Here is a 24,182-nt window from a genome sequence, read left to right as displayed (position 1 = left end):
CTCTCCCCACAGGCTGTCTACAAGGCCTGGCTGTGCTCAGAATACTTCAGCGTGACCCAGCAGGAATGCCAGCGCTGGGTGCCCTGCAAGCAATACTGCCTGGAGGTGCAGACCCGATGCCCCTTTATCCTCCCTGACAATGAGGAAATGGTATACGGAGGGCTCCCTGGCTTTATCTGTACAGGTAAAGACAGGGCCCTGGGAGAGGGGGGAGGCTGGGGGCCCAAGGCAGGCACCAGGTTAGGGCTGTGGGTGGGGAGGACAACAGGGAAGTTGGGTTAGGGGAAGGTTAGTGGCTGCCAGAGTGGGTAGTGAGGCCCCAGGTGGGGATGGGATGAAGTAGAATAGGGCCAGGGAGTTATCCCAGAGAAACTATCTGGGGTCCCTGGGAAATAGTGTTCAGAAAGGGATGGTACTAAGGGACAGGGGGCAGAGTCTTGGGCAGGACTGCCAGAGCAGCCCCAGCTTTGACAATCACCTCTCTCGGAAAGGCAAAGCCAGCAGCCCCCTTAGCACCCCACCCTGCCTTCCTTATCCATTGGCAGGGTTGCTGGATACTTCACCAAAGCGGCCAGAAACCAAGTGCTGCGACGTGCAGTGGATCTCCTGTGAGTCGGAGAAGAAGTTCAAGGAGTCTGAAGCCCCCAAAACCCACCACCAGCAATTCCACCACTCTTATTTCCACCACTACCACCAACAGTACCACCACTACCACCCCCGCCACGAGCCCCCAGGCCGTCTCGGCCACAAGCCCTCCCTGCTGCCGGTTTCTGGGGGCTCCCGCCTCAGCTCCAGCAGGATCCGGCTCTACATCCTTGTCCTCGTGCTCCTGCATACCATGGTGTCCTTCTCCAGCAGCCAGAGTGGTGGGGGACCGGGCCTGGAGGCACTGCCTGCCCTAGATGAGGGCCTGGCTCGGGAAGAGTGACCGCAGGGAGGGAGATCAGACCTCCACCACGCACTGACATCAACTCCAGCCCCCCCAGGGGGAGGGGGAGGGGGCCCCTCCCATGGGAGGTGTAGGACCAGGTGGGGGGCGGGGGAAATGGGGGGTCACACATCACCCCCGACCAACCCCCACCCCAAAAGCAGCTCCAACAGAGCCGCCAAAGGGCCCCAGGAAACTGCAAAACTCATCCGGGAGAAAAAGGCAGGAGCAGCAGGTGCCCCCCCAGGCTCCATATATGGAGCTTAGCCAAAAGAAAAGGGGAGGGGGTCGGGGCTGGAAATGCCCACCCCTACTGAGAGCCCTGACCCCAGGGAAGAAGGCTGCTTATCTGGTCTTGGCCCTGCAGGGAATGTTGGGGGGCACAGAGGGGAGAAACTCTTTTCCCCCTCTGCATTCCTTTTGTTGCCACGATCCTTAATTCCCTCCTGCCCATACTCCTACAGGCAATGGCAGACGATGCAGTGGCCTTCCTCACGCTCCAGCGCCCCTTGTCCCACGGTGGGGGGCCCGCCACAGGGAAGGACCAGGCTGGGACATGAGGTGTATGCAGTTGCGGCTAGGTCGGGGCCCCAGTTAAGCTGTGCCCCAGCACCCTAGGTGATAGGAATAGTGGAGGGTGGGAGTGGAGCGGAGAGAAGAACACAGAGGGCTTAGAAAGATGGCTGAATGGCCTGTCGCCACCTGGCCCTGGGGAAGCAGATGATCAGTAGTGAGGCAGGCTCAAGGACACCGCCCCAAGTCAGAAAAAGTTGCAAAAGGAGCCCTCTGGGGAAAGAGCACAGGGATTGGGGTCTTGGGCCTTGAAACAGAAGGCTGAGGGCACATGGTCAGACTGCCACTGTCTGAAGGGCCATATCTTACAGAAGGTGCACATACTCCCAAGGGCCACTCTTGCCCTGGAGATCTTGGCCTTGGGGCCAAAGATGTTTCCCTTTCTGATCTCCACGGGGAGGAGGGACTTAAGCCCAAGAGGGTCAGGCCTGGCCTGGGTCCCCAAACTCCCCCAACTCATCCTAGCCCAGGCCTCCATGAAGGAAACCCTGGTGGTGGTGCCCCAGGGCTTTCCAGAGATGAGCCTCCCCATCCCCAACCTGTCCCCATTCCCAGCCTACCAAAGAGTATTTATCCCTTCCAATCCCTGACCCCGTGGGTTACTTCCCTAATTGTGGAACCACCAGACTGCTCCTCACCCTATAGCGGGGTCCCCTAATCCAACCACCCTTGCCCCTTGCTGGAGAAAGTCCAGAAACTGGCAAGAGGACCCACTGGATAAAGACAATGTGCTGTGGTCCCTTGGCCAAGAGACTTGAAGTGTTTAGTCAAGCCACAGTGCTGCCCGAGAGAAGAGGCCTGCAGAGAGCCTTGGGGGCCATCAGCCTGGTGCTGATCTCCTGGGAGTGAAAGGCCTGGGACATCTACAAACCAACAGGCACAGACAAGAAAGGGAGCCACAACTATGTTTCTGGGACAGGCCAGGTGGCTTTCAGTGCCGGAAGGGCCTGTGTCTGGGACGAGATGCCAGTGAGTTAGGTGGGGGGTGGGTGATGGTGGACCTGGAGCTACATTGGCAAAACCAAGAGGGGGACAGCTGGAATTGGTTGGCTGAGGGATAAATAAGAGACCTCAGTAGTAGAGAGGAAATCATTCAGGGGCCTCAGCAGGGTCCCCAAATAGGCTTTGTGAGACTGCAGAGTCCTTCCATGCCAGGTTTCCCATTTCTCACAGCGTGTCCCTCCACCCACCCCCAGCCCTGTGCCCTGTCCTCACACTCCCTGTTCGGCCTTCAGCATTTCAGGCCTAGCCACATACCCCATCCCTAGAGTGCTCTTTTCAGCTGGGGAGGGTAAGAGGTGCTGGCTCCTTTCCAGAGATGCTTCTGTAGCCGTGAGAGACCCTAGGTACTGCCTTCTAATTCCTGCATCCTCAAGAGGGGAAAAGGGACTGGGAAGTAAAGGGAGGGCCTTAGGGCCCCAGGAAATGGACCCTTGGAGACTTCTACCCCCTCTTCCCCCTCACCAAGTGCCCAGGAGACCCCTGGCTCAGACCAGCCCAGGGCCTTGCCCAGTGGCAGGGGAAAGGGGCACCTCACTCCACTTCGAAGTCATTTGACTGTCCCCATCCACCCCACTGCCCAGATCTTCCACCACCCCTCCAGCTGCCTCTGCCCTTCGTCACAGGCAGCAGAGCTGGGCAGCTTTCTTACGCCATTTTCTACACTGTGCTTCATGAGTAGGACTTTCTTGCACTAGTTCCTATGACTGAGTCTCCAAGTCGGATTCCTAGTAGTCCCCATCCCTTCCTCCCTCACCTGGCTATGATTCACTTGTTGCCCTACCCCTGCCTCTGTGTTTCGGTGAGAGTCTGTATGTGTACCGCTTTCTGTTTTGTTGCATTGTGGGGCAGAGGCCTCTCTGCTCTTGTTTAACCCCATAAAGAAATAAATGGTAAAGAGTTGATGATAACCCTCCCTTGATGGTTTTGTTCCATGGCATCAAAATTGCTGGAGGAAAAAGTCTATGGCTTGGAGAGGAGGCGGGACCAGGAGATGCTGACCCCTCTGCCCCACTGCTTGTTGGCTCAAGTCTCAGAAAAAAAAGAGTAACCTCTGTAGCAGGCCATTCTAGAGAAGGAAGTCCAAATTCAACCTGGAGCAGGGATCAGGCAGATAAGTGTGAGTGAAGGAAGTGGGCCAGGCTGGGCTGAAGTACAGACACCAGGGCTGGCAGTGGTGACAAGTTCAGGGTGCAGGCATCTACATGGACAGCTCAAGTCAAGGACTGACTTGTGGGAGTGTGGGCCCAATGATGACATCTCATTCTTCAAGAGATATCAAGGCTTGAGATTTTTATGTGAAGCCTTGAATGTTGAAATGTTGGCTCAAGTCTAAAACAAACAAAAAAACCCACATACCTCTCTGTGGGCTAAATATGCAGGCCCCACATGGCCTAGGGATTAGCAGTTGTTCACCTTCATGGCAGCCTTTGTTCCTAGTCTCCCAGCCTCATCTCTCCCACACCACCTGACCAGGCCCATCTTCCCATCCCAGGTGGGAAAGTGCTCAGGTAGCAGAGGAGAGGCGTCAGACAGAGCCCTCCATCACAGCCACATTCTCACATACCCGAGACAGGGGAGAGTGTGACCTAGGAGGGAATCTTGGCATCCTCACTGAGCTGCCGAATTTCTTCACTGAGAAAACCCAAGTGCCCCAACTCCCCTAGAAAGCAGCAGAGCATGGAGTTTAGGGCGCAGTCTCTGGACTCCGAGTGTATGAGTTCACAACTTGGCATGAATTCCTTGACTTCCTTGAGCCTTCGTGTCCTTATCTAGCCGGGTTATTGTGAGAATTAGATGATAGACATCAAGGGCTCTGCACAGCAGCTGGCATGAAGGAGCTGCTGAACTATGGGTCATTATTATTGTCATCAGTCTCTTAGTCTTTCAACTCTTTCCTTGACCTCCACCTAAAACAGTCACCAAGTTCTGTCAACTCCTCCGGTGTAATGTGCCAAATCCTTCCCCTCTTTCCCACCCCTGCCTCCCCGGTTAGCCACTTCAGGCCCTCTGCAACTTTCATCTGGTCTACTACAATACCTCCCAACTAATGTCTTGTTCGATTACTCCGATTCTGATCCATCTTCCCCAGCACTACCTGCTTTGGCATTTAGGAGGCACACTATAAATATTTTGTGAAAGAACTGCTGTGGTAAAGTACACATCTAATCTTCCCAAAGAGAACATATTACACCTATGATCAAAAACATCAGATGGCTCCACATTGCCTGTAGAATCAAGTTTAAACTTCCTAGCAAGACTTTCAAGCCTCTTTGGATTCTAATTCCCATCCAACCAGTCTGAGACTGTCAAGCACTCCCATCCCATACACCTTTCACTGAATGAGCTCTGCACCTTCTCACCTCTTGTCCTTGGCTCACATGGTTTCTTCTGACCAGGATGTCTTTGCTCCATCTCTACCCATCACTGCCTTAGCTAGTTTTCAAAGTCCAGCTCAAATGCCACCTCTGCTACAAAGATTTCCTTATTCCCCTTCTCCCAGGCTAAACACTCTCTTCTCCTCTTCTGTACTTCTACACCACTTTGTACCTGAATCATGGTACTTACCACATCCTGCCTGTATTCGACTTAGTCATTCTTTCATTCAAAACATACCTATCAAGGAATTACTATAAGTCAAGTACCATGCTGTGTGCTGGGAATACAGCAGTAACAAGACATAGACATGTTATTGGTCCATAAGATAACATGATGTCATGTGCTCAGCAACCATAATATACTTACTATAACATTCAAGTTTTTGTCTCACCACATGTCCATGAGGGAGCCAGGCTCTCTTGACCAAAGCACAGGAAAGTAAGGCAAGGGACTGGGGGAGGCTATGTAGCCACATTGCCAAGACAGTAAAGGGCACAACAGCTTTGCCAAAGAAGTGACCCTATCAGCCCTACCAGCCCTTTGACTCCTGGATTTTGCCCTGCAGCTGCTCCTTCATCCTGGGCCTGGGCCCTGGTGTGCTCCCTTCAGAGCAGTCCAACTGTAGGCAGCCTCAGTCTCTTACAGTCTCAGCATGTGCAGGAGCGGTGGCAGCAGTCACACCCCTGACCATGCTACAGAATCACCTGCAGAGTTTCCACTCTGGTCTCACCAGCAGAGATTCGGATTGAATTAGTCCAGGTTGGGGTCCTGGCTTCAGTATTGTTTAACAAACTCTACAGGAGGTTCTAATGTGCAGCCAGGCATGCAATCACAGGATGAAGAGATGATTGGGGCTACATGAAGTCCTTGTTATTCTCAGATAAGTGGTGCTAGAAAAAGGCCTCTTACAATGAGTCCATTTGAAGTGGGGACCAATATTTCATAACAGAGAGGGGGAAAAGGAGGAAAGGGTTTGACTGTGACTTTATCTTGGAAAATAAAATGAAAAGGTGAGAAACATTTTTATTTAAATTTAAAAAGTGTAAATAATTGCAAATATGCACTAATTCTTTGAACAAAGAATGAATCAATCATTGGGGGATGACAGTCTTCCTGACCAAAGCGCATGACAATACAATATTGACTTTTGCCACACAATCATAAAGGTTTGTTTTGTTTTTCCAGAATTAGAGAGCTTCTTCAGTTATCCCTAGGACCTCTTGTAATCCTTTAAGTGTTAAATCATTCTCTTTGAAGCCTTGATCCTGTCATTACCCAGGTCGATTTTCTTTTCTGACAGTGGTAGTGACTGGTTTATCTCTGCCAAATCCCATTTTCAAGGACTTTACATGACATTAGAGATTGTCTTCTATGTCACTGTCATTGTTTTCATGAAACCCTGAATCTTTTTCAAGACCTGCAGTTTCACTCTGAAATTTATTAGCATTGCATAATACTAGCAATTAACAAGAGGCTGAAAAAGACCTTAGCATAATGGGTTTGGATAAACAGTATTAGGCTATGAAATGGGGACAGAGGGACTTATGTGTAAGACTCAATTAGTGAATATTTAGTGCTAATAATGACTTTACCTTTATAAAGTCACTTTTCCTTTTTGGACTTTTGATCTATTTATCTCTAACATGAATGGATAGGGTTAGATGTTTTTATAAAAACTAAATAAATTTAAAAAATAAATTAGCATATGAAGTAGTATATGTGATAGCATTAAGTACAGTGTCTGGTGCAGAGGAAGAACTCATAATCCCTGCTTTTCCTTCCCTCTAAAAACATTCTTAGATTCTTTTAGAAGACACCGAGGGACAAAGAAGGAAAAAGGGAGATATGCATCAGAGTAACGAGAAAGCAGACCCAGAACTTCTGCCCTAGGCCAAAGCTTCTATCTTACTATGATTCCCTCCTGTCACATTCTCTGCAGAAGGTCACAGAGATCTAGTCACTAAACACTGAGCACTGAATAGACTGTTTAGGGGTGTAGAGTGGGAGTCCAAAGATCACTCAGATAGGGAAAGTGCCCTCAAGAAACTTCTGGGTTGGTCAGGAAGAAAACATGAACAGAAATCACTCAAAAATACCTCTAGAAAAAAACAAAACCAAAAAAAGACACAAAAAATACCTCTAGAATCTGACAATTTCTCCCACCTCCATTGTCACCACTTAGACCAGGCCACCATCAACTCTCTTCTGGACCACTGCAATGACTTCCTAACAGGTCTCCCTGTTTCCAGCTTTGCATCCCACCCCCACCCCCCATACACACACAGTCCACCCATAGTGATCTTCCAAGAATGCAAATCATGTCTTTCCCCTGCTAAAACATTCCAATAGTTTCCCACCTTAATCGATGGGAAACCCCCTACCATGGCCCACAGAGCCCTACACAATATTACTTGCCTACCTCCAATCACCCAGGACACTCCCTTTAGCATCCTTCAGTCACTGTGCCTCATTTCCTTTCCTCTAATACACTAAGCCTGTTTCTGTCTCAAGACCTTTCTATGTGTCCTTCCTCAGCCTGAAATGTTCTTCCCTTAGATTTTTGTATTACTGACTCTTTCTTGTTATCAGATCTAAGCTCACATGGCACTTTCTCAGAAAGGCCTTTTCTGACTCTTCTAGGTATGGTACTGCCCTTCTTGCCCCCAGACACTGCATCATACCACTTGTTTCTCCATGATCAAGTGCTGGTAACTATTTGAAATGATCTTGTTTATACATCATTTTTCTTGTTCATTGCCTCTCTTTCATTTGAATGTAAGCTCTGAGTAAACAATAGTTTTCTGTCTGCTCCCTGCCTCCCCAGTGCCTTAGAAAAGCTTCACTGCCTGAATGGATGTTGATGGAGGTGAGTGGTTCATCTGGGTAAGAGTGAGTGGTGCTTGGATGTGTGGAGTGGATGGCAAGAGATGAAGACTGAAACACAGCCTGAGGTCAAAATATGGAAGGTCTTGAAGGTCACGGTAAGAAATTTGAACTTTATACGGGGGCCCACGGGGACCATGGAAGATGGTTGAGATTAAGAGGAGTATTATCAGTTGACCTGAAGAAAGATTCATTTAGTGCCACCTGCCGGGTGGATTGCTGAGCGAAGCGAATGGGGAGCCTGGTCCACTCGGCTCCCCCCACTCTTCTGGGGCCACTCAAGAGCCCTAACTGCCATTCCCCGGCACTGGCCGCTGGGTGGCGCTGTGGCTCCTCCTACCCGGGCAGGAGGCGCCAGGGAGGCGGAGGCGCAACCGCCGAACCGGGCCTTGGCGCGGGGGGTCCGTCGGCGCCTGCCCAGCGGGCTCTTCCTAGTCCGCCTAGTTCTCCCTCCTCCGCGCTGCTCCACGTCCAGGCCCGTCCCGCCCCAACCCCTATCCTCAACCCCATTCCACCCCCACCCCAGCCCCGGGGGCCCTCTGCCTCTGGCGCTCCTCGGCTTTCCGACCCGCCAGGCCAAAGTGGGGCCAGAGGCGGGCGGGCCAGAGGCTGGGGGCCGAGCGGAATGCAGGGACTCGTGGGGTCCCGGCGACGCCCTCCCTTTTCAGCCCAATCGGTCTTCAAGTCTCCCTGGACCCTAGAGACGTGATAGAGCCACCGCCCTGAGCTGCCCCGCCACCCAGTCCAGCCAGACCCGAATTAAAGTGATATCAAGGATGCAGGGATAGCCTTTTGTTGAAGAGAGGCCCCAGCTATGAAAGGGCCAATTCCTCGTTTGTGTTAACAGCCCTGCTTTACCTCTCGGCCCCCTGAAACTAGAAGTCATTCATCCGGGACTCCTCCTTTGGCCCCTTCTACTTCCCTACTATAGGCCCAGATATCTGATAACTCTATGTATATTATATATCCTAAACTGATCCTGCCATCCTTGTCTGCCCAGTGCCTCATTACCTCCCAACAGGCCTCCCTGCCTCCAGCCTCCTGCCCCTGCAGCCCAGACTTCTTGCACGGGACTAGGAGCCTCCTGGAGCACCAGTCTGGCATCCTGCCCATGTAATGGCTCCCATTGCTTGGAAAAATGGAAAGCTGGCGTTCAAGACCCTCCACTGACCTCACTATTTTGGCCTCTCCTCAACTTACATCTAGAGTAAAAGCCCTACCCCTGGTATGCTGCCCTGAGTAGAAGAGGAGCTAGAAGGGGGAGTGAACACAGTGGGAGGCTCTGTGGGGCTCTCTACAGGGCTCCATAGGCATCTGTTTGCACAGCTTTAACTCATGATCACACTGTCACAGCTGGAGAGATGCAGAGAACGGAGCACCTGCCTCCCCTAGAGCAGCAGTCCCCAAACTTTTTGGCACCAGGGACTGATTTCGTGGAAGATAATTTTTTCCATGGATCAGAGGTGGAGAGGGATGGTTTGGGGATGATTCAAGCGCATTATGTTTATTGTGCACTTTATTTCCATTATTATTACATCAGCTCCCCCTCAGATCATCAGGCATTAGAAACTAGAGGGTGGGAACCACTGCCCTAGAGCATAAGAACATATCCAGGTTTATTCCTTTGCCCCCTCTCTTTGTCTCCCTCGTCCCATGGATCTGTTCTAGTCTCCTGCCATCTCCCTGTCCCCCTTCCCAACCACATTGCCCGCTCCTTTATGCCCCCTCCTGCTGGTCCATGAGGCTTTTTCTCAACAAGGGCACACCATCCTTTCACAAAGTGGTTGATGACATGCATGACCAGGTTTCCCCATGATGTTCAGTCTCACTTCCAGCAGTTTTTTCTTGAGTAACTTAATATTCACAGATGCTAAGACTATAGGTAGCTCTTCGTGAGTAAAGGCTAGAGATGCCTATATTGAATTTAGCCTTGTTGAACCTGGCACAGAAACATGGGAATTAACAAGGAAAAGCATACAAGTGAACAGGAAAATTGGCAAAGGCAGATGTATTGGCAAACAAGCACTGATGGTTAATTCTAGGCTGCCCTGTGCCCTTGAAATCTGTGCCCAGAGTTAGATATGGCTCATTCATGGTCTTAAAAGTGGCCTGATAGATGAAAGAGCTTGGGATCAAAAACATAATCCTGAGAAGGGTGGAATAAGAGGAGGCAGCTCATCTTCCCTGACTGCATCTCAGGGTAGCTTCCCCAAAGAAATGCCAGCTTTCTGTTCCCCAAACAAGCTCTACTGCTAAGAACACCCTCTTCCATTTGCACTGAACATGTACGCACAGTGTCTTGTGCTCCTCACAATGACCTTGTGCAGTAGGGATTATCATTTTGAGTTTACAGACGAAGAAACTGAGGCTCAGAGAGGCTACAAGCCCCACCCTCACACCTACCATCCCCCAAAGAAAGAAAACCATAAATAAAATGCAGATCAAAAGGCCAGGACTAGAAGCCAAGAATTCCATCTCCCAGACTGGCCAACACCCTTTTACCCACAGTTTGGTGACCTATTGAGGACCCAAAGGTAAGCCAGCTGGCCCAGGCCCTGGGCCATCACTCTGTTTTCAAGAGTGGTTGAAAATGCAGGCAGTGTGAATGAAGTGGAGGAAGGGGCTTGTACCTGGACCCTGGGCTGTGCTGACACCCACCCTGGCTCTGAATGATGACAGGGGAGCTCAGTGAACATAAGGTTTACAGGACCAACATAGCAAGAACCAGCCTTGCCAGACAGCCTCTGAAGCCAAGGTCTGCAATCAGGCTTCTAAAGACATTTTGTTCAGTTTGGCAGTGTTGGTCTGTGCGGTGCTTAAATGTGACTTTGGTTCCCTCAATAAGAGGTTTAATAGGAATGTTAAATGAAAGTTCAGTGAGAATATAGTCATTAAGAGCATGGCCCAGATTTGCCTCCTGACTCTGCCCCTTGTTCTGTATTACTCTGGGAAGGTTACTTAAAAGTCTCTGTGCCTCCACTTTGCTCATCTGTGAAATGGAGATACACCATAGCCCTCCACCTCATAGATCTACAGCAATTTTTGAGTTAGGATATCTAAAGCACCTAGAACAGTGCCTGATACGTAGCAAGTGCTATATGCATGTTTGCTGTTACTATTACTATTTTTATTGTCTATAAATTGAGGCGTGTTCACATAAAATCCGTATTTCTCTCTTCTTAAAATGTCAGCAGTTCTGATAGTACTGGGGCCCCATTGCCTGGCAGAACAGAATTGGCCCTCTTCAGATGGAGTGCACCGTTGCTTAGTAAACTACTTGGCAAAGTCACTACTACAGTCATTATTCCACGTCCAAGTGTATTTAAGTTAGTTTCACTCTGCTCCTTCCTGCCTGGGCCACCTCATCTACTCTGGTTGGCTTGGCTTTACTCAACCTCTATGGAGTCCAGGTTTGGGCTGCCTCCTTGGCACCTAGAAATGAAGCCTTCTGAGCATTTCAGCTGAAGTGAAAACGGGTTGGCAAGAGCAATGACCAGAAGACCAGGACTTAAAAACCATACTTCTCCAAAAGCGTTTCTCCCAGTCATTTGGGGGAGGGGGAGCTCCAAAGTGGGCAGAGTACCTGCATCTGAGTACCCTCCCAGCCAAGGTACCCCTCCTTCACCCAACCAAAGGTCCCCAGTTCGATCCAACAGATTTCCTTCTTTTACCTTTTTCTCTTTCAAACGTTTGCGTGAAGCCCTGGGCCAGTGTAAAGGTCCGGAGGTACTGGAGAAGCAAGGTAAAGGAGACAGAGCTCCTGCCTTCTAGAGACTCACAGTATAGATTCTGAAAAAGTCTGAGTTGGAAGGACTCTGGAGGGGTAACTGAGGCGATGATGGCTTTCCCTCAGAGTTCTGTGCAGGCCTCAGGCTTTAGAGATGTGCTTTAGGTGTTCTGCAAATATTGGATGTGTTGGTAGATATCAGACAGGAACCCTTTATTTCAAATCACTAATTTAATCAAAATTCCCCCATAATTCAGATTGATTTACATTCTAATAAGTGAGATAAACTTGAACTCAATAAAAAAGTGGGAAAGTGGCGAAAGTGTTAATTCTTTAGTTGCGAATGACTCTTTGTGATCCCGTGGACTGTAGCCTTCCAGGCTCCTCTGTCCATGGGCTTCTCCAGGCAAGAATACGGGAGTAGGTAGCCATTCCCTTCTTCAGGGGATCTTCTCGACCCAGGGATCAAACTCAGGTCTCCTGCATTGCAGATTCTTTGCTAACTAAGCCACCAAGGAGGCTCATTAAACACATTTTTATTCACAAAGTGCTGCTTTGATCTGTTTTATATAGTAGGGTTCTGTGTAAGAGTTCATGAAAAATGGGAAGGTTCAGCTGCTTTAAAAGGTTCTTGTCTGACAGAAAAGGAAATAGATCCAGAAGAAAGGAAAAGACTTACCTAAGGTCACACAGCCTGGTCCAGAAGCAGGGCCCCCTGGCAACCAGTACTAGGTGATGCCAACTATAAGTATGGAATACAAAATCCAATTTAAGAATTGAGTTGGGTTAGGAGCATCCTTCCCTGTGGGATCTTAGCACGGCTAGAACAGATCACGGCTCCAGGATACTTGGGAGCTCAACCATTTTCTCCACCATATGACTTACTTATGGAGTCTGAGCATTCGACAGGCCCCAGCTGTAGGCTTCTTTCTATCAGAGGCACAACCCTCCTGCTTGCTCTGTTTTCTGGGGCATCCTGAGGTTCCTTCAAGCCCGAGCCTGAGCTAGGAAAGCCAAAGTTTATTACTTGTTCAATACAGCTTGACTCCCAAAGGCTGGATCTGAGCGCTGAGCCTCTTGCCTACTCTTCATTGAATCTTGCAGCCCTTGCCGTGTTCCTGCTCGTTCCACACCCTTCCTCCCAGGCGTTGGACCCCTTCAACGCTCACTTGCTGGCAGACGTTCCTATGGACCCTCCCCTTTAGTCACCACTCCCCTGAAACCACTACTGCTGCCTCAGACCTCCTGCCTTTTATCTTGCCCCAGATGCTGAGCCCTCTGGTCCCTTAATTGTTTGGGTTGTGCTTTTCTGAACTCACTCCAATTGAGCTCTATAAATTGAAGATAATTGGACTGTCTCGTTCAGGTTATGAGTCCCTGGGGCAGTGTCTTCTGGGTCTGGTACAACCCTGCCCAGAAAGGGTGGGAGCCAAGGGGAGGGGCACAGGGGAGACCAGCCTAGGGGTCCGGCTCAGACCCCTGGGGAGAAAGCAGAGGGTCAAGGTACAGACATTCCTCCACCTGCTAAGCTTTGCAGCCTCAATATGCTTGCCCTGTTCCTCCCAGGCCAGTAACTGTATGAGAGGCCAACCCTTCACCACCAATGATGTTGACAGCAGTTGTGTGGTATATAAAATTGTTTTTCAAATACTGTCCAAGAAGTTCTAAAATTCTACACAAAAGATCCTCCTTGGAGGACTCCTGAGTGAGTCACCAGTGACGAGGTAGAAGCTTATAGGAGGAAACCCAGATTGAGAAGAACCCTGGACAACTTGCCCCTGAGTGAAAGGGCTCCATTCCATACAATAACATCTCCCCAGGTAAGTTGATGCTGCCACCTATCTTGGAAGGTTGACTTGGCCGCATCCAAGGTATCCAGGGATATAGGATTTATTGTTGCTCTAAGAGGTGGTTACAGTAAGGATTGAGGGGCTAAAACGATAATGTTTTGCTCTACACTCATGACTCCCTTTCTGCCCATCATCTCATGATGTCATGTTGTCATGATACTGCAGTGAGCCAGGACACATCCTAGAGCCGCCCTCTGGCCATTATCCTTGGTGTGGGACATGCTCACTCCCCACCACTACCAAGGTTGTGCTCCAATGGCTCATCCCCTTGCACTTCCCACTGTGTCAAAAACTTCCCATTGCTGTCCAGTTCCTGAAGGTAAGAGAACCCACATCATATCTTCAGAGGCTGGCACAAAGTAAATGTCTGCTGAATAAATGAATGTGAGTTAATGAATGCAGAATTATGATCTGAATTCTTCCATGCTTTACACCTCGACAGAATCTATCTCCTTCCTTCCTCTGTGAGTCTAACATCATAGCATTTCCTCAGAGGAAGTGACAAGGGGCGGTATATTGCCTGTCCTCTTGTCTCCAGTTGAGATTGTATCTATATGCTCCCAAGTAGAAGGTCTTTTAGGGTTTCCACGGCTGAAAGGGAAGCAGCTGGGCTATGGTTGAAAGAGCGCTCAAGCTCAGAATCAGAAACCCTGTTATGAGATCATTGTTCTTACACTCACTGCTGCTACTGCTGCTGCTGCTCCTAAGTCACTTCAGTCGTGTCCGACTCTGTGTGATCCCATAGACGGCAGCCCACCAGGCTCCACCGTCCCTGGGATTCTCCAGGCAAGAACACTGGAGTGGGTTGCCATTTCCTTCTCCAATGGATGAAAGTGGAAAGTGAAAAGTGAAAGTGAAGTCACTCGGTCGTGTCCGACTCTTTGCAACCCCATGGACTGCAGCCTACCAGGCTCCTCCGTCCATGGGATTTTCCAGACAAGAGTACCAGAGTGGCCTCCTCCGTTACACTCACTAGCTAGAATTAACTTGCAAGAGAAGAAATGAGGCTGGAAAGTAGGAATAGGCTTTGTGCATCACTTGAGAGAGAATTTGGACCTCCATTCATTCAACAAAACTTTACTAAAGATCTAATCACTCTGGGTGCTGGGTGAAGCAATCATTGAGGAGCAAGACAATAGACAAGGGAACAAATTAGAAGGCTGTATCATTACTTATGGCAAAATGTAAAGACTGAAAGTGGTAGCAGCAGAGAGCAGTAGAAACATTGAAGAGCTATTTAGGAAGTAGAATTGATAAGATTTGAGGGACAGAGGGCAATCTAGACAACTACACTACACCTGGGTTTTTGTTGTGAGAGACTTAGTAGATAATAGTATCACCAATAAACCTGAGAAACAATGGGCTCTGGTTTCATAGTTTGATGGGAAGAGACTCAGGGAAGTTAAGAGCTTGTTTGGGACATGTGAAATACTAGGAGGAGAAGGAAGAGAGAGCCAATAGATAACTGGATATACAGGTTTAGAGCTCAGGCAAAAGGTTCAACTGAAATGAGAGTTTGAGAACTCTTTGGTATGAAGTTAGCTAAGGAGAAGGCCCCCTTCATGGATCACAGCCTTGTCATGGCAAAGGGGCTTGTATAACTCAATGAAGCTATGAGCCATGCCATGCAGGGCCACCCAAGATGGAAGGGTCATGGTGGAGCATTCTGATAAAATGTGATCCACTGGAGGAGGGAATGGCAAACCACTCCAGTATTCTTGCTCCGAGAACCCCTTGGACAGTATGAAAAGACAAAAAGATATGACACCAGAAGATGAGCCCCCCAGGTCAGAGGTGTCCAATATGCTACTGGGGAAGAGTGGAGGACAGTTACTAATAACTCCAGAAAGAAAGAAATGGTTGGGCCAAAGCAGAAATAATGCTCAACTGTGGATGTGTCTGCTGATGAAAGTAAAGTCTGATGCTGCAAAGAACAATATTTGCATAGGAAGCTAGAATGTTAGGTCCATGAGTCAAGGTGAATTGGAAGTGGCCAAGCAGTAGATGGCAAGTCTGAACATCGACATCTTAGAATCAGTAAACTAAAATGGACGGTAATAGGAGAATTTAATTAAAATAACCATTACATCTACTACTGTGGGCAAGAATCCCTTAGAAAAAATGAGGTAGCCCTCATAGTCAACAAAGAGTCCAAATGCGGTCAAAGTGAAAGTCCCTCAGTCGTGTCTGACTCTTTGCTACCCCATGGACTGACTATACAGTCCATGGAATTCTCCAGGCCAGAAAACTGGAGTGGGTATCCTTTCCCTTCTCCAGGGAATCTTCCCAACCCAGGGATTGAACCCAGGTTTCCCGCATTGCAGGTGGATTCTTTACCAGCTGAGCCACAAAGTACTTGGATGCAATCTCATAAATGACAGAATGATCTTGGTTAATTTCCAAGGCAAGCCATTTAACATCACAGTAATCCAAGTCTATGTCCCAACCACTAATGACAAAGAAGCTGAAGTTGAATGGTTCTATGAAGACATACAAGACCTTCTAGAACTAACAGTAAAAAAAGATGTCCTTTTCATCATGAAAGTGTTAGTCACTCAATCATGTCCTACTCTTTGCAGCCCCATGGACTGTAGCCTGTTAGGCTCCTCTGTCCATGGAATTTTCCAGATAAGAATACTGGAGTGGGTTGCCATTTCCTTCTCTAGGGGACCTTCCCAACCCAGGTATCAACCTTATATCTCATGTCTCTGGCATTGGTGGGTGTGTTCTTTACAACTAGTGCCACCTATCATGGGGGACTGGAACACCAAAGTAGAAAGTCAAGAGGTACCTAGAATAACAAGCAAGTCTGGCTTTGGAGTACAAAATGAAGTAGGGCAAAGGCTAACAGTTTTGTCAAAAAAAACAGACTGGTCATAGCAAACATCCTGTTCCAACAACACAAAAGACGACTCTACACATGGACATCACCAAATGATCAGTATCAAAATCAGATTGATTATGTTCTTTGAAGCCAAAGATGGAGAAGCTCTGTACAGTCAGCAAAACAAGACCTGGAGCTGACTGTGGCTTGTATCATGAGCTCCTTATTGCAAAATTCAGGCTTAAATTGAAGAAAGTAGGGAAACCACTAGGTCATTCAGGTATGACCTAAATGACCGTGGAAGTGACAAATCGATCCAAGGGATTAGATCTGGTGGACCGAGTGCCTGAAGAACTGTGGACAAAGTTTCATAACATTGTACAGGAGGCAGTGATCAAAACCATCCCACAGAAAAAGAAGTGCAAGAAGGTGAAGTGGTTGTCTGAGGAGACTTTACAAATAGCTGAAGAAAGAAGAGAAGTGAAAACAAGGGAAAAAGGGAAAGATATATTCAACTGAATGCAGAGTTTCAGAGAATAAATAGCAAGAAGAGATAAGAAGGCCTTCTTAAGCGAATAATGCAAAGAAACAGAGAAAAACAATAAAAGACTAGCAATCTCTTCAAGAAAATTGAAGATAGCAAGGGAACATTTCATGCAAGGATGGGCATGATAAAAGACAGAAACTGTAAGGATCCAATGGAAGCAGAAGAGATTAAAAAGAAATGGCAAGAATCCACAGAAGAACTATACAAAAAAGGTCTTAATGACCCAGATAACTATGATGGTGTGATCACTCACCTAGAGCCAGACATCATGGAGTGTGAAGTCAAGTGGGCCTTAGGAAGCAGTACTACGAGCAAAGCTAGTGGAGGTAATGGAATTCCAGCTAAGCTATTCCAAATCCAAAAAGATGATGCTGTTAAAATGCTGTACTCAATATGTCTGCAAATTTGGAAAACTCAGCAGTGGCCACAGGACTGGAAAATGTCAATTTTCATTTCAATCACAAAGAAGGGTAGTGCCAAGGAATGTTTAAACTACCAGACAATTGCACTCATTTTTCATGCTAGGAAGGTTACGCTCAAAATCCTTCAAGCTAGGCTTCAGCAGTACGTGAACCAAGAACTTCCAGATGTACTAGCTGGAAAGGTAGAGGAACCAGAGATCAAATTGCCAACATTTGTTGGATCATAGAGAAAGCAAGGGAATTCCAGAAAAACATCTACTTTTGCTTCATTGACTATGTTAAAGCCTTTGACTGTGTGGATCACAACAAATTGTGGAAAGTTCTTAAAGAGATAGGAATACCAGACCACCTTATCTGCCCCCTGAGAAACCTGTATGTGGGACAAAAAGCAACAGAACCTTACATGGAACAACTGGCTGGTTCGAAATTGGGAAAGGAGTACAACAAGGTTGTATATTGTCACCTGTTTTACTTCTATGCAGAGCACATTCTGGAAAATATCAGGCTGGATGAATCACAAGCTAGAATCAAGATTTCCAAAAGAAATATCAATAACCTCAGATATGCAGATGACACCACTTTAATGGCAGAAAGTGAAGAGGAACTAAAGAGTTTCTTGATGGTGTGACAGAGGGGAGTGAAAAAGCTAGCTTAGTTTTTTTTTTTTTTTTTTTCAGGTGAGTGGCCTGAGATGACCTCTAAAAATGGTGCGCTATTCACTCAACCCAGAAAACCCCACAAAATCACGCAAATCAAGAGGTTCAAATCTTCGTGTTCACTTTAAGAACACTCGTGAAATTGCCCAGGCCATAAAGGGTATGCATATCTGAAAAGCCACCAAGTGTCTGAAGGATGTCACTTTAAAGAAGCGATGTGTGCCATTCCGTCGCTACAACGGTGGAGTTGGTAGGTGTGCACAGGCCAAACAGTGGGGCTGGACGCAGGGTCGGTGGCCCAAAAAGAGTGCTGGATTTTTACTACGCATGCTCAAAAATGCAGAGAGTCATGCTGAACTTAAGGGCTTAGATGCAGATTCTCTGGTCATTGAGCACATCCAAGTGAACAAAGCCCCAAGATGCAGCGCAGGACTTACAGAGCTCACGGTCGGATCAACCCCTACATGAGCTCTCCCTGCCACATTGAGATGACTCTTACTGAAAAACAACAGATTGTTCCTAAACCAGAAGAGAAGGTTGCACAGAAGAAAAAGATATCCCAGAAGAAACTGGAGAAACAAAAACTTATGGCCCGGGAATAAATTCCGCAAAAAATAAATGCAAACAAAAGTTAAAAAAAAAAAAAAGCTAGCTCAAAACTCAACATTCAAAAAACGAAGATCATGGCATCTCACTTCATGGCAAATAGAAGGGAAAACAATGGAAACAGTGACAGACTTTATTTTCTTGGGCTCCAAAGTCACTGCAGATGGTGACTGCAGCCATGAAATTAAAAGATGCTTGCTGCTTGGAAGAAAAGCTATGACAAAACTATACCACATATTAAAAAGCAAAGATATCACTTTGCCAACAATATATGTCTAGTCAAAGCTATAGTTTTTCCATATGTAATGTATGGATGGGACAGTTGGACCATAAAGAAGGTTGAGCATCAAGGAATTGATGCTTTCAAATTGTGGTGCTGGAGAAGACTGTTGAGAGTACAAAAGACTGCAAGGAGATCAAGCCAGTCAATCCTAAAGAAAATCAACCCTGAATATTCATTGGAAAGATTGATGCTGATTGGAGCTCCAATAACTTTGGCCACCTGATGTGAAGAGCCAACTCACTGGAAAAGACACTGATGCTGGGAAAGATTGAGGGCAGGAGGAGATGGAGGCGACAGAGGATGAGATGGTTGAATAGCATCACCAACTCAATGGACATGATTTTCAGCAAACTCTGGGAAATAGTGAAGGACAGGGAAGCTTGATGTGCTGCAGTCCATGGGGTCACAAAGAGTTGGACACAACTCAGTGGCTGAACAACAACAACAAAAGCAAGAAGGTATAGAGACAAGCAATGAGGATTAAGGACAGGACTTTCAAATATGCCAACTTTAAAAATACACATGAAAGACTATGTATAGGGGCATAAGTTAGGAATTTGGGGTTAACAGATACACACTACTGTATATAACATATATAAATAATAGGACCTACTGTATAACACAGGGGAACTATGTTCAATATCTTATAATAACTATAATGGAAGAGAATCTGAAAAGAATCATGTGTGTGTGCGTGCTAAGTCTTTTAAGTCGTGTCCGACTCTGCGACCCCATGGATTGTAACCTGCCAGGCTCCTCTCCATGGGGATTCTCCAGGCAGTAAAACTGGAATGGGCTGCCATGCCTTTCTCCAGGGGATCTTCTCAACCCAGGGATCAATCCCACATCTCTTATGCCTCCTGCATTGGTTGGTGGGTTCTTTACCACTGGCACTACCTGGGAAGCCTGAAAAGTGCATATATATATATATAAGCAGAATCACCTTACTGTTTATATGAAACTAACACACACTGTAAATCAAATATACTTCAATTTAAAAAGACTATAGATAATGCAGCAATGAAGACTGAGAAGAAGCAGACAGTTAAAGAGGTCGGAGGTGAGCCATGTTAGGAGACAATCATGAGAACCAAGGTAGGTTTTCAAAAGGCAGTAGTACTTAGCACAAATGGTGTAGAGAAGACGTCCAATCAAAGAAAGATTGCAAATGCCCCTGTGGCTTCTGCCCTGACGATTGCCCGTACAATTAGCATAGTAGCAGAAGCCTGGTAGCTGTGGTCTGAGGAGTAACTGAGAGGAGAGGAAATGGAGGCAATGAATTAGACCACTCTTTCAAGGTTAGCTGAGGCTCAACACATGAAGATACTAGCTGAAAGAAAATAGATGCTCAAGAGAGAGTTTTTAGAAGATGAGATTTGTGTGTGTGTGTGTGTGTGTGTGTGTGTGTGTGTGTGTGTGTAATCTCAGGGGAAGAAGCCAGCAGAGATTGAAGAGACAACAAAGAAGCAGGCATGATGATTGCATCCAGAACACAGAAAGAAGAATTAGCCTTTTTCAGGAAAAGGAATACTCTTCTCAGAGCAAAAGGAAAGAGAGAGGGACTAGGAGATGCAAAAAAGCTTGTGATTCTGGAAGGGGAGCTCATAACTTATGGCCTCTATTCAAAAAAGGGGCAAATGTTTAGAATTGTGGCCAAGGGAAATGGGAGAGAGCTGAATAGAAATAAAAAGATCAACAGTGTTCAGAAAACAACTAAAGTTAGAAATCACACATTTGTAGTGGTATCCATTTGACGGGCATCCAATTCTTCTCTAGAAGTTCTGGCAGAAGAACAGAGGAGGCAGATTTTTCAGTTGAATCAGGGTTTGGGGATTTTCAAGATAAGTGTGATAGATAGGTAAGAGAGCTTGGGGGGTAAAGTTATACTGGTCAGAATGGTCAACCACAGAAGCCAGAATGTATAGGAAAAGAAGCAAGGATGGAGGATTGCTAATAAATTAGGAGAATGATGGGGTTAAGGGTGTGAAGTTATAATGAGATAAAAGAGGTATGCAAGTAGGGAAGTATGAGAGCTAGAAGATTGTAGTGGGACTCTTGGGATGACAGAATTCAGAAGTAATGAGATTCTAGGTGATACAAAGGTCAGGATATGACCATGAAGTTGGTTTTCTGAAGTTTAGTGGAAATGAAAGTCATTAGAATTGAGGATGTCAAGGATCTGTGAGGCCAGGACAATAGTCCTTGTTCCAGCTTGTAATGGAAATCTTAATGTTCATTGCAATCCTGACACACTAGAATCACCTGGGAGCTTTAAAGAAATCTATGCTAACATCCACAGACATTCAGATGCAATTGGTTTGAGTTGGTCCTAAGCATAAGTATTTTTTTAAGTTTTCCAAGTGATTTCAGGTTGAGAACCACTGGGCTATAGAAATGGGTGGAATCATCTGCATGCATTTTGAAATCAGCCAGTGGACAACAGCAGTTGAAATAGGAAAGGGGTATATAAACCAGAGGGAACCAAAATCCTCTAAGAATGTGGGAGAGTAGATGACAGCGATGGTGGAAGGAGGAGGATAGAGGGTGATATAATACCAGATGGAAAGAGTATTGAAGGAGAAAGTGGTTTTACACAATAGTGGGGAGCAGTGGTCTGGGAGCAGCTGCAGGGATTTAGGGGATGCTGATCCTACTTTGAGGCAGTGCACTGGTGGGATGTGGGAGGTGGAGCTGAGTTGTAGAGAAAGTATTGTGCCCACAAAGAACCTGGTTTTAGGAGTTAGTGCAGGAGGTCCAGGGTGCACACTGAGAAGAGGCTGAGCATGTAGAGGAACTTGCTTACCTTAGAGAGATATTTGTAGAGCACACATTGGAATCACGGCTGCCACACTGCTCAGCTCCAGAGATGCCATTCATATAGGGAATGATGGGCTGGGTAAGGAAGAAAGTTCAGAGCAGTATGTGGGTGGGAGAATAAAAGACTGTTTGCAACCAGATGAGACTTCTGTGATTCTTCTAGCTCATCTTGCTTTAAGTTTTGCTTTGTTTGTTTGTTTTTGGCTTCATGAAGGACTGATTAACAAATAGGTTTTGGATCTCACTCATTTCAAGTGGGTTTCTTCTAATGGCCTTCCTTTTATATTTCTAAATGCATCTTTTTTCTTAAATTTTTCTCAGCCTTATTTGCCACTTATTCCTTACAATTTCTTGGTGTGCCCCAGCTTGAAAGAACACTATTGTGACCTGATTTCACCACATCACCTTGCATTGAAAGGTCAGAGAGTCAACCGAGTCCCCCTACATTAAGGGCTGGTGTGCAGTTTCAGAGGAGCTGTTGAAGCTTTTACCACAAGGCTCCAATTGAGCATTCCCTTCTGCAGACCTGATTCTTTCAGAAATAAGAGATGTGATAGATGTCTTCAAGAGAAGCACAAAGGTACAAAAGGAGTTCCATGGCTAAAAGAAGTCAGAGCTAAAAGAAGTTTAACCTTTGGGCCTCAAACACTGATGATTAGCTGACTAGAACATTCATTAGCTGAATAGATCAGAGACAGAATACTGACTCTGGTAAAGGTTAGAAAATAGATTGCAAGAGAATGGGCATTTCCTATGTTAATTGGGCCTAGGGAAAGCTTCTGCTCTGCATTGGCTAATCTGAAGTCTATTTTCAAGGAAAAAAGCTCACGTAATAGTGCTCTTCTCCCACCCCATGTTTCACGTCCCCATCATAGCTATTTAGTGCAGAGTGAAAGCACCCGGCCCTGACTCTTGGAAGAAACAACCAAATCATATTTGGCTTGGGGCTTGGCATTCATACATGCACCCTTACCTAACTTCAACTCCCTATGGAACTTCCCAGACCAACCATACCTCACCTAGACAAGACACCAAGGCTAGGTAGTCTTTCTCAAACCCAGGGAGAAAAAAAAAAATGGGTGTGAATGGATGTTCCCAGCCTGTGACAAAAAGACTTGTAGGATGACCCTTCCAGTGATCCATATCCTTATATAACCTCCTCCCCTTGAGTGTAGGTAGGAGTATTAAATATGATGGGCTATGCTACCACATTTCAAAATGGATGTTCCAGATGTAATTAAAGTCTGTAATCAGTTGATTTTGAGTTAATCAAAAAAGAGATTATTCTGAATGGCAGCTGAATCAGGTGAGCCCTGAAAAGAGACAAGAATTGTTTTCAACAAACAATGCGGCTGCATTTGGATATCCATAGGCAGGAAAAAAAAAATTAAACTTCGTGTAAACTTTGTACCTCATATAAAAATTAACTCAAAGTAGATCATAGATTTAAATATAAAATGTAAAACTATAACAATTTTAGAAGAAAACATAGGAAAAAAATCTTTGGAACCTAGGAATTGATAACGTGTTCTTAGGTTTGATACAAAAAGAGTGATCCATAAAAGAAAAAATGAATATATTTGATGTCATCAAGATTAAAAACTTTTTCTCTGTGAAAGATTTGTTACAAGACAGAAAAGAAAGCTACAGACTAGGAAAAAATATTTGCAAACATGTATACGATAAACGACAAGTATCATGAATGAACTCTCAAAACTCAGTGGTAAAAAGCTATCTAATCCAATTAGAAAATAAGCAAAAAGTATGAAGATATATGCGGAGAAGGCAATGACACCCCACTCAAGTACTCTTGCCTGGAAAATCCCATGGACGGAGGAGCTTGGTAGGCTGCAGTTCATGGGGTCGCTAAGAGTCGGACACGACTGAGCAACTTCACTTTGACTTTTCACTTTCATGCATTGGAGAAGGAAATGGCAACCCACTCCAGTATTCTTGCCTAGAGAATCCCAGGGATGGGGGAGCTTGGTGGGCTGCCGTCTATGGGGTTGCACAGAGTCGGACACGACTGAAGCGACTTAGCAGCAGTAGCAGCATGAAGATACACTGAAGAGAATATGGAGATAGTAAATAAGTAAATGAAAAAATGTTCAATACCATTAGTCATAACGGGATTAAAGTCACCTATCCAAAAGGCTGGAGAAGGCAATGGCAACCCACTCCAGTACTCTTGCCTGGAAAATCCCATGGATGGAGGAGCCTGGTAGGCTGCAGTCCATGGGGTTGCTAAGAGTTGGACACGACTGAGTGACTTCACTTTCACTATTCACTGTCATGCATTGGAGAAGGAAATGGCAACCCACTCCAGTGTTCTTGCCTAGAGAATCCTGTGGATGGAGGAGCCTGGTGGGCTGCTGTCCATAGGGTCCTGCAGAGTGGGACACCACTGAAGCGACTTAGCAGCAGCAGCAGCATCCAAAAAGCTAAAATAAACTTTTTTTTAAAAGTGACAACACCAAATGCTGGTGAGGAGGTGAAAAACTGGATCACTCATACACTCCTGGTAGAAATGTAAGATAATATAGCCACCTTGGAAAAAGAGTATGGTAATTTCTTTAAAAACTATACATACACTTACCAAGTAGCTCAGCAACTGTACTCTTATGTTTATCCCAGGAAAATGAAAACCTATGTTGACACAAAAATTTGCACACAGTTGTTCATATCAGC

At 46.4% G+C, this 24,182-nt stretch overlaps 1 protein-coding gene and 1 pseudogene across 1 annotated transcript in view; both read left to right on the top strand.

Annotated features, from left to right (window-relative positions):
- The window catches only part of NALF2 (NALCN channel auxiliary factor 2), a 29,162-nt gene extending 25,751 nt beyond the window's left edge, over positions 1–3,411 (top strand). Inside the window, exons 2-3 of the mRNA XM_002700034.6 lie at positions 13–184; positions 546–3,411. Coding sequence (XP_002700080.1) covers positions 13–184; positions 546–928 — 555 coding nt within the window. The 3' untranslated portion in view covers positions 929–3,411. The remainder of the gene's footprint in view (positions 1–12; positions 185–545) is intronic.
- A 14,425-nt stretch (positions 3,412–17,836) lies between these two features.
- On the top strand, positions 17,837–18,409 carry LOC107132058 (large ribosomal subunit protein uL22-like; annotated as a pseudogene).
- The last annotated feature ends 5,773 nt before the right edge of the window (positions 18,410–24,182 follow it).

The sequence above is a fragment of the Bos taurus genome, chromosome X (assembly GCF_002263795.3).
Source record: "Bos taurus isolate L1 Dominette 01449 registration number 42190680 breed Hereford chromosome X, ARS-UCD2.0, whole genome shotgun sequence".
NCBI classification, from domain to species: Eukaryota; Metazoa; Chordata; class Mammalia; order Artiodactyla; family Bovidae; genus Bos; species Bos taurus.
This window is presented reverse-complemented; position numbering and strand designations above follow the sequence as displayed.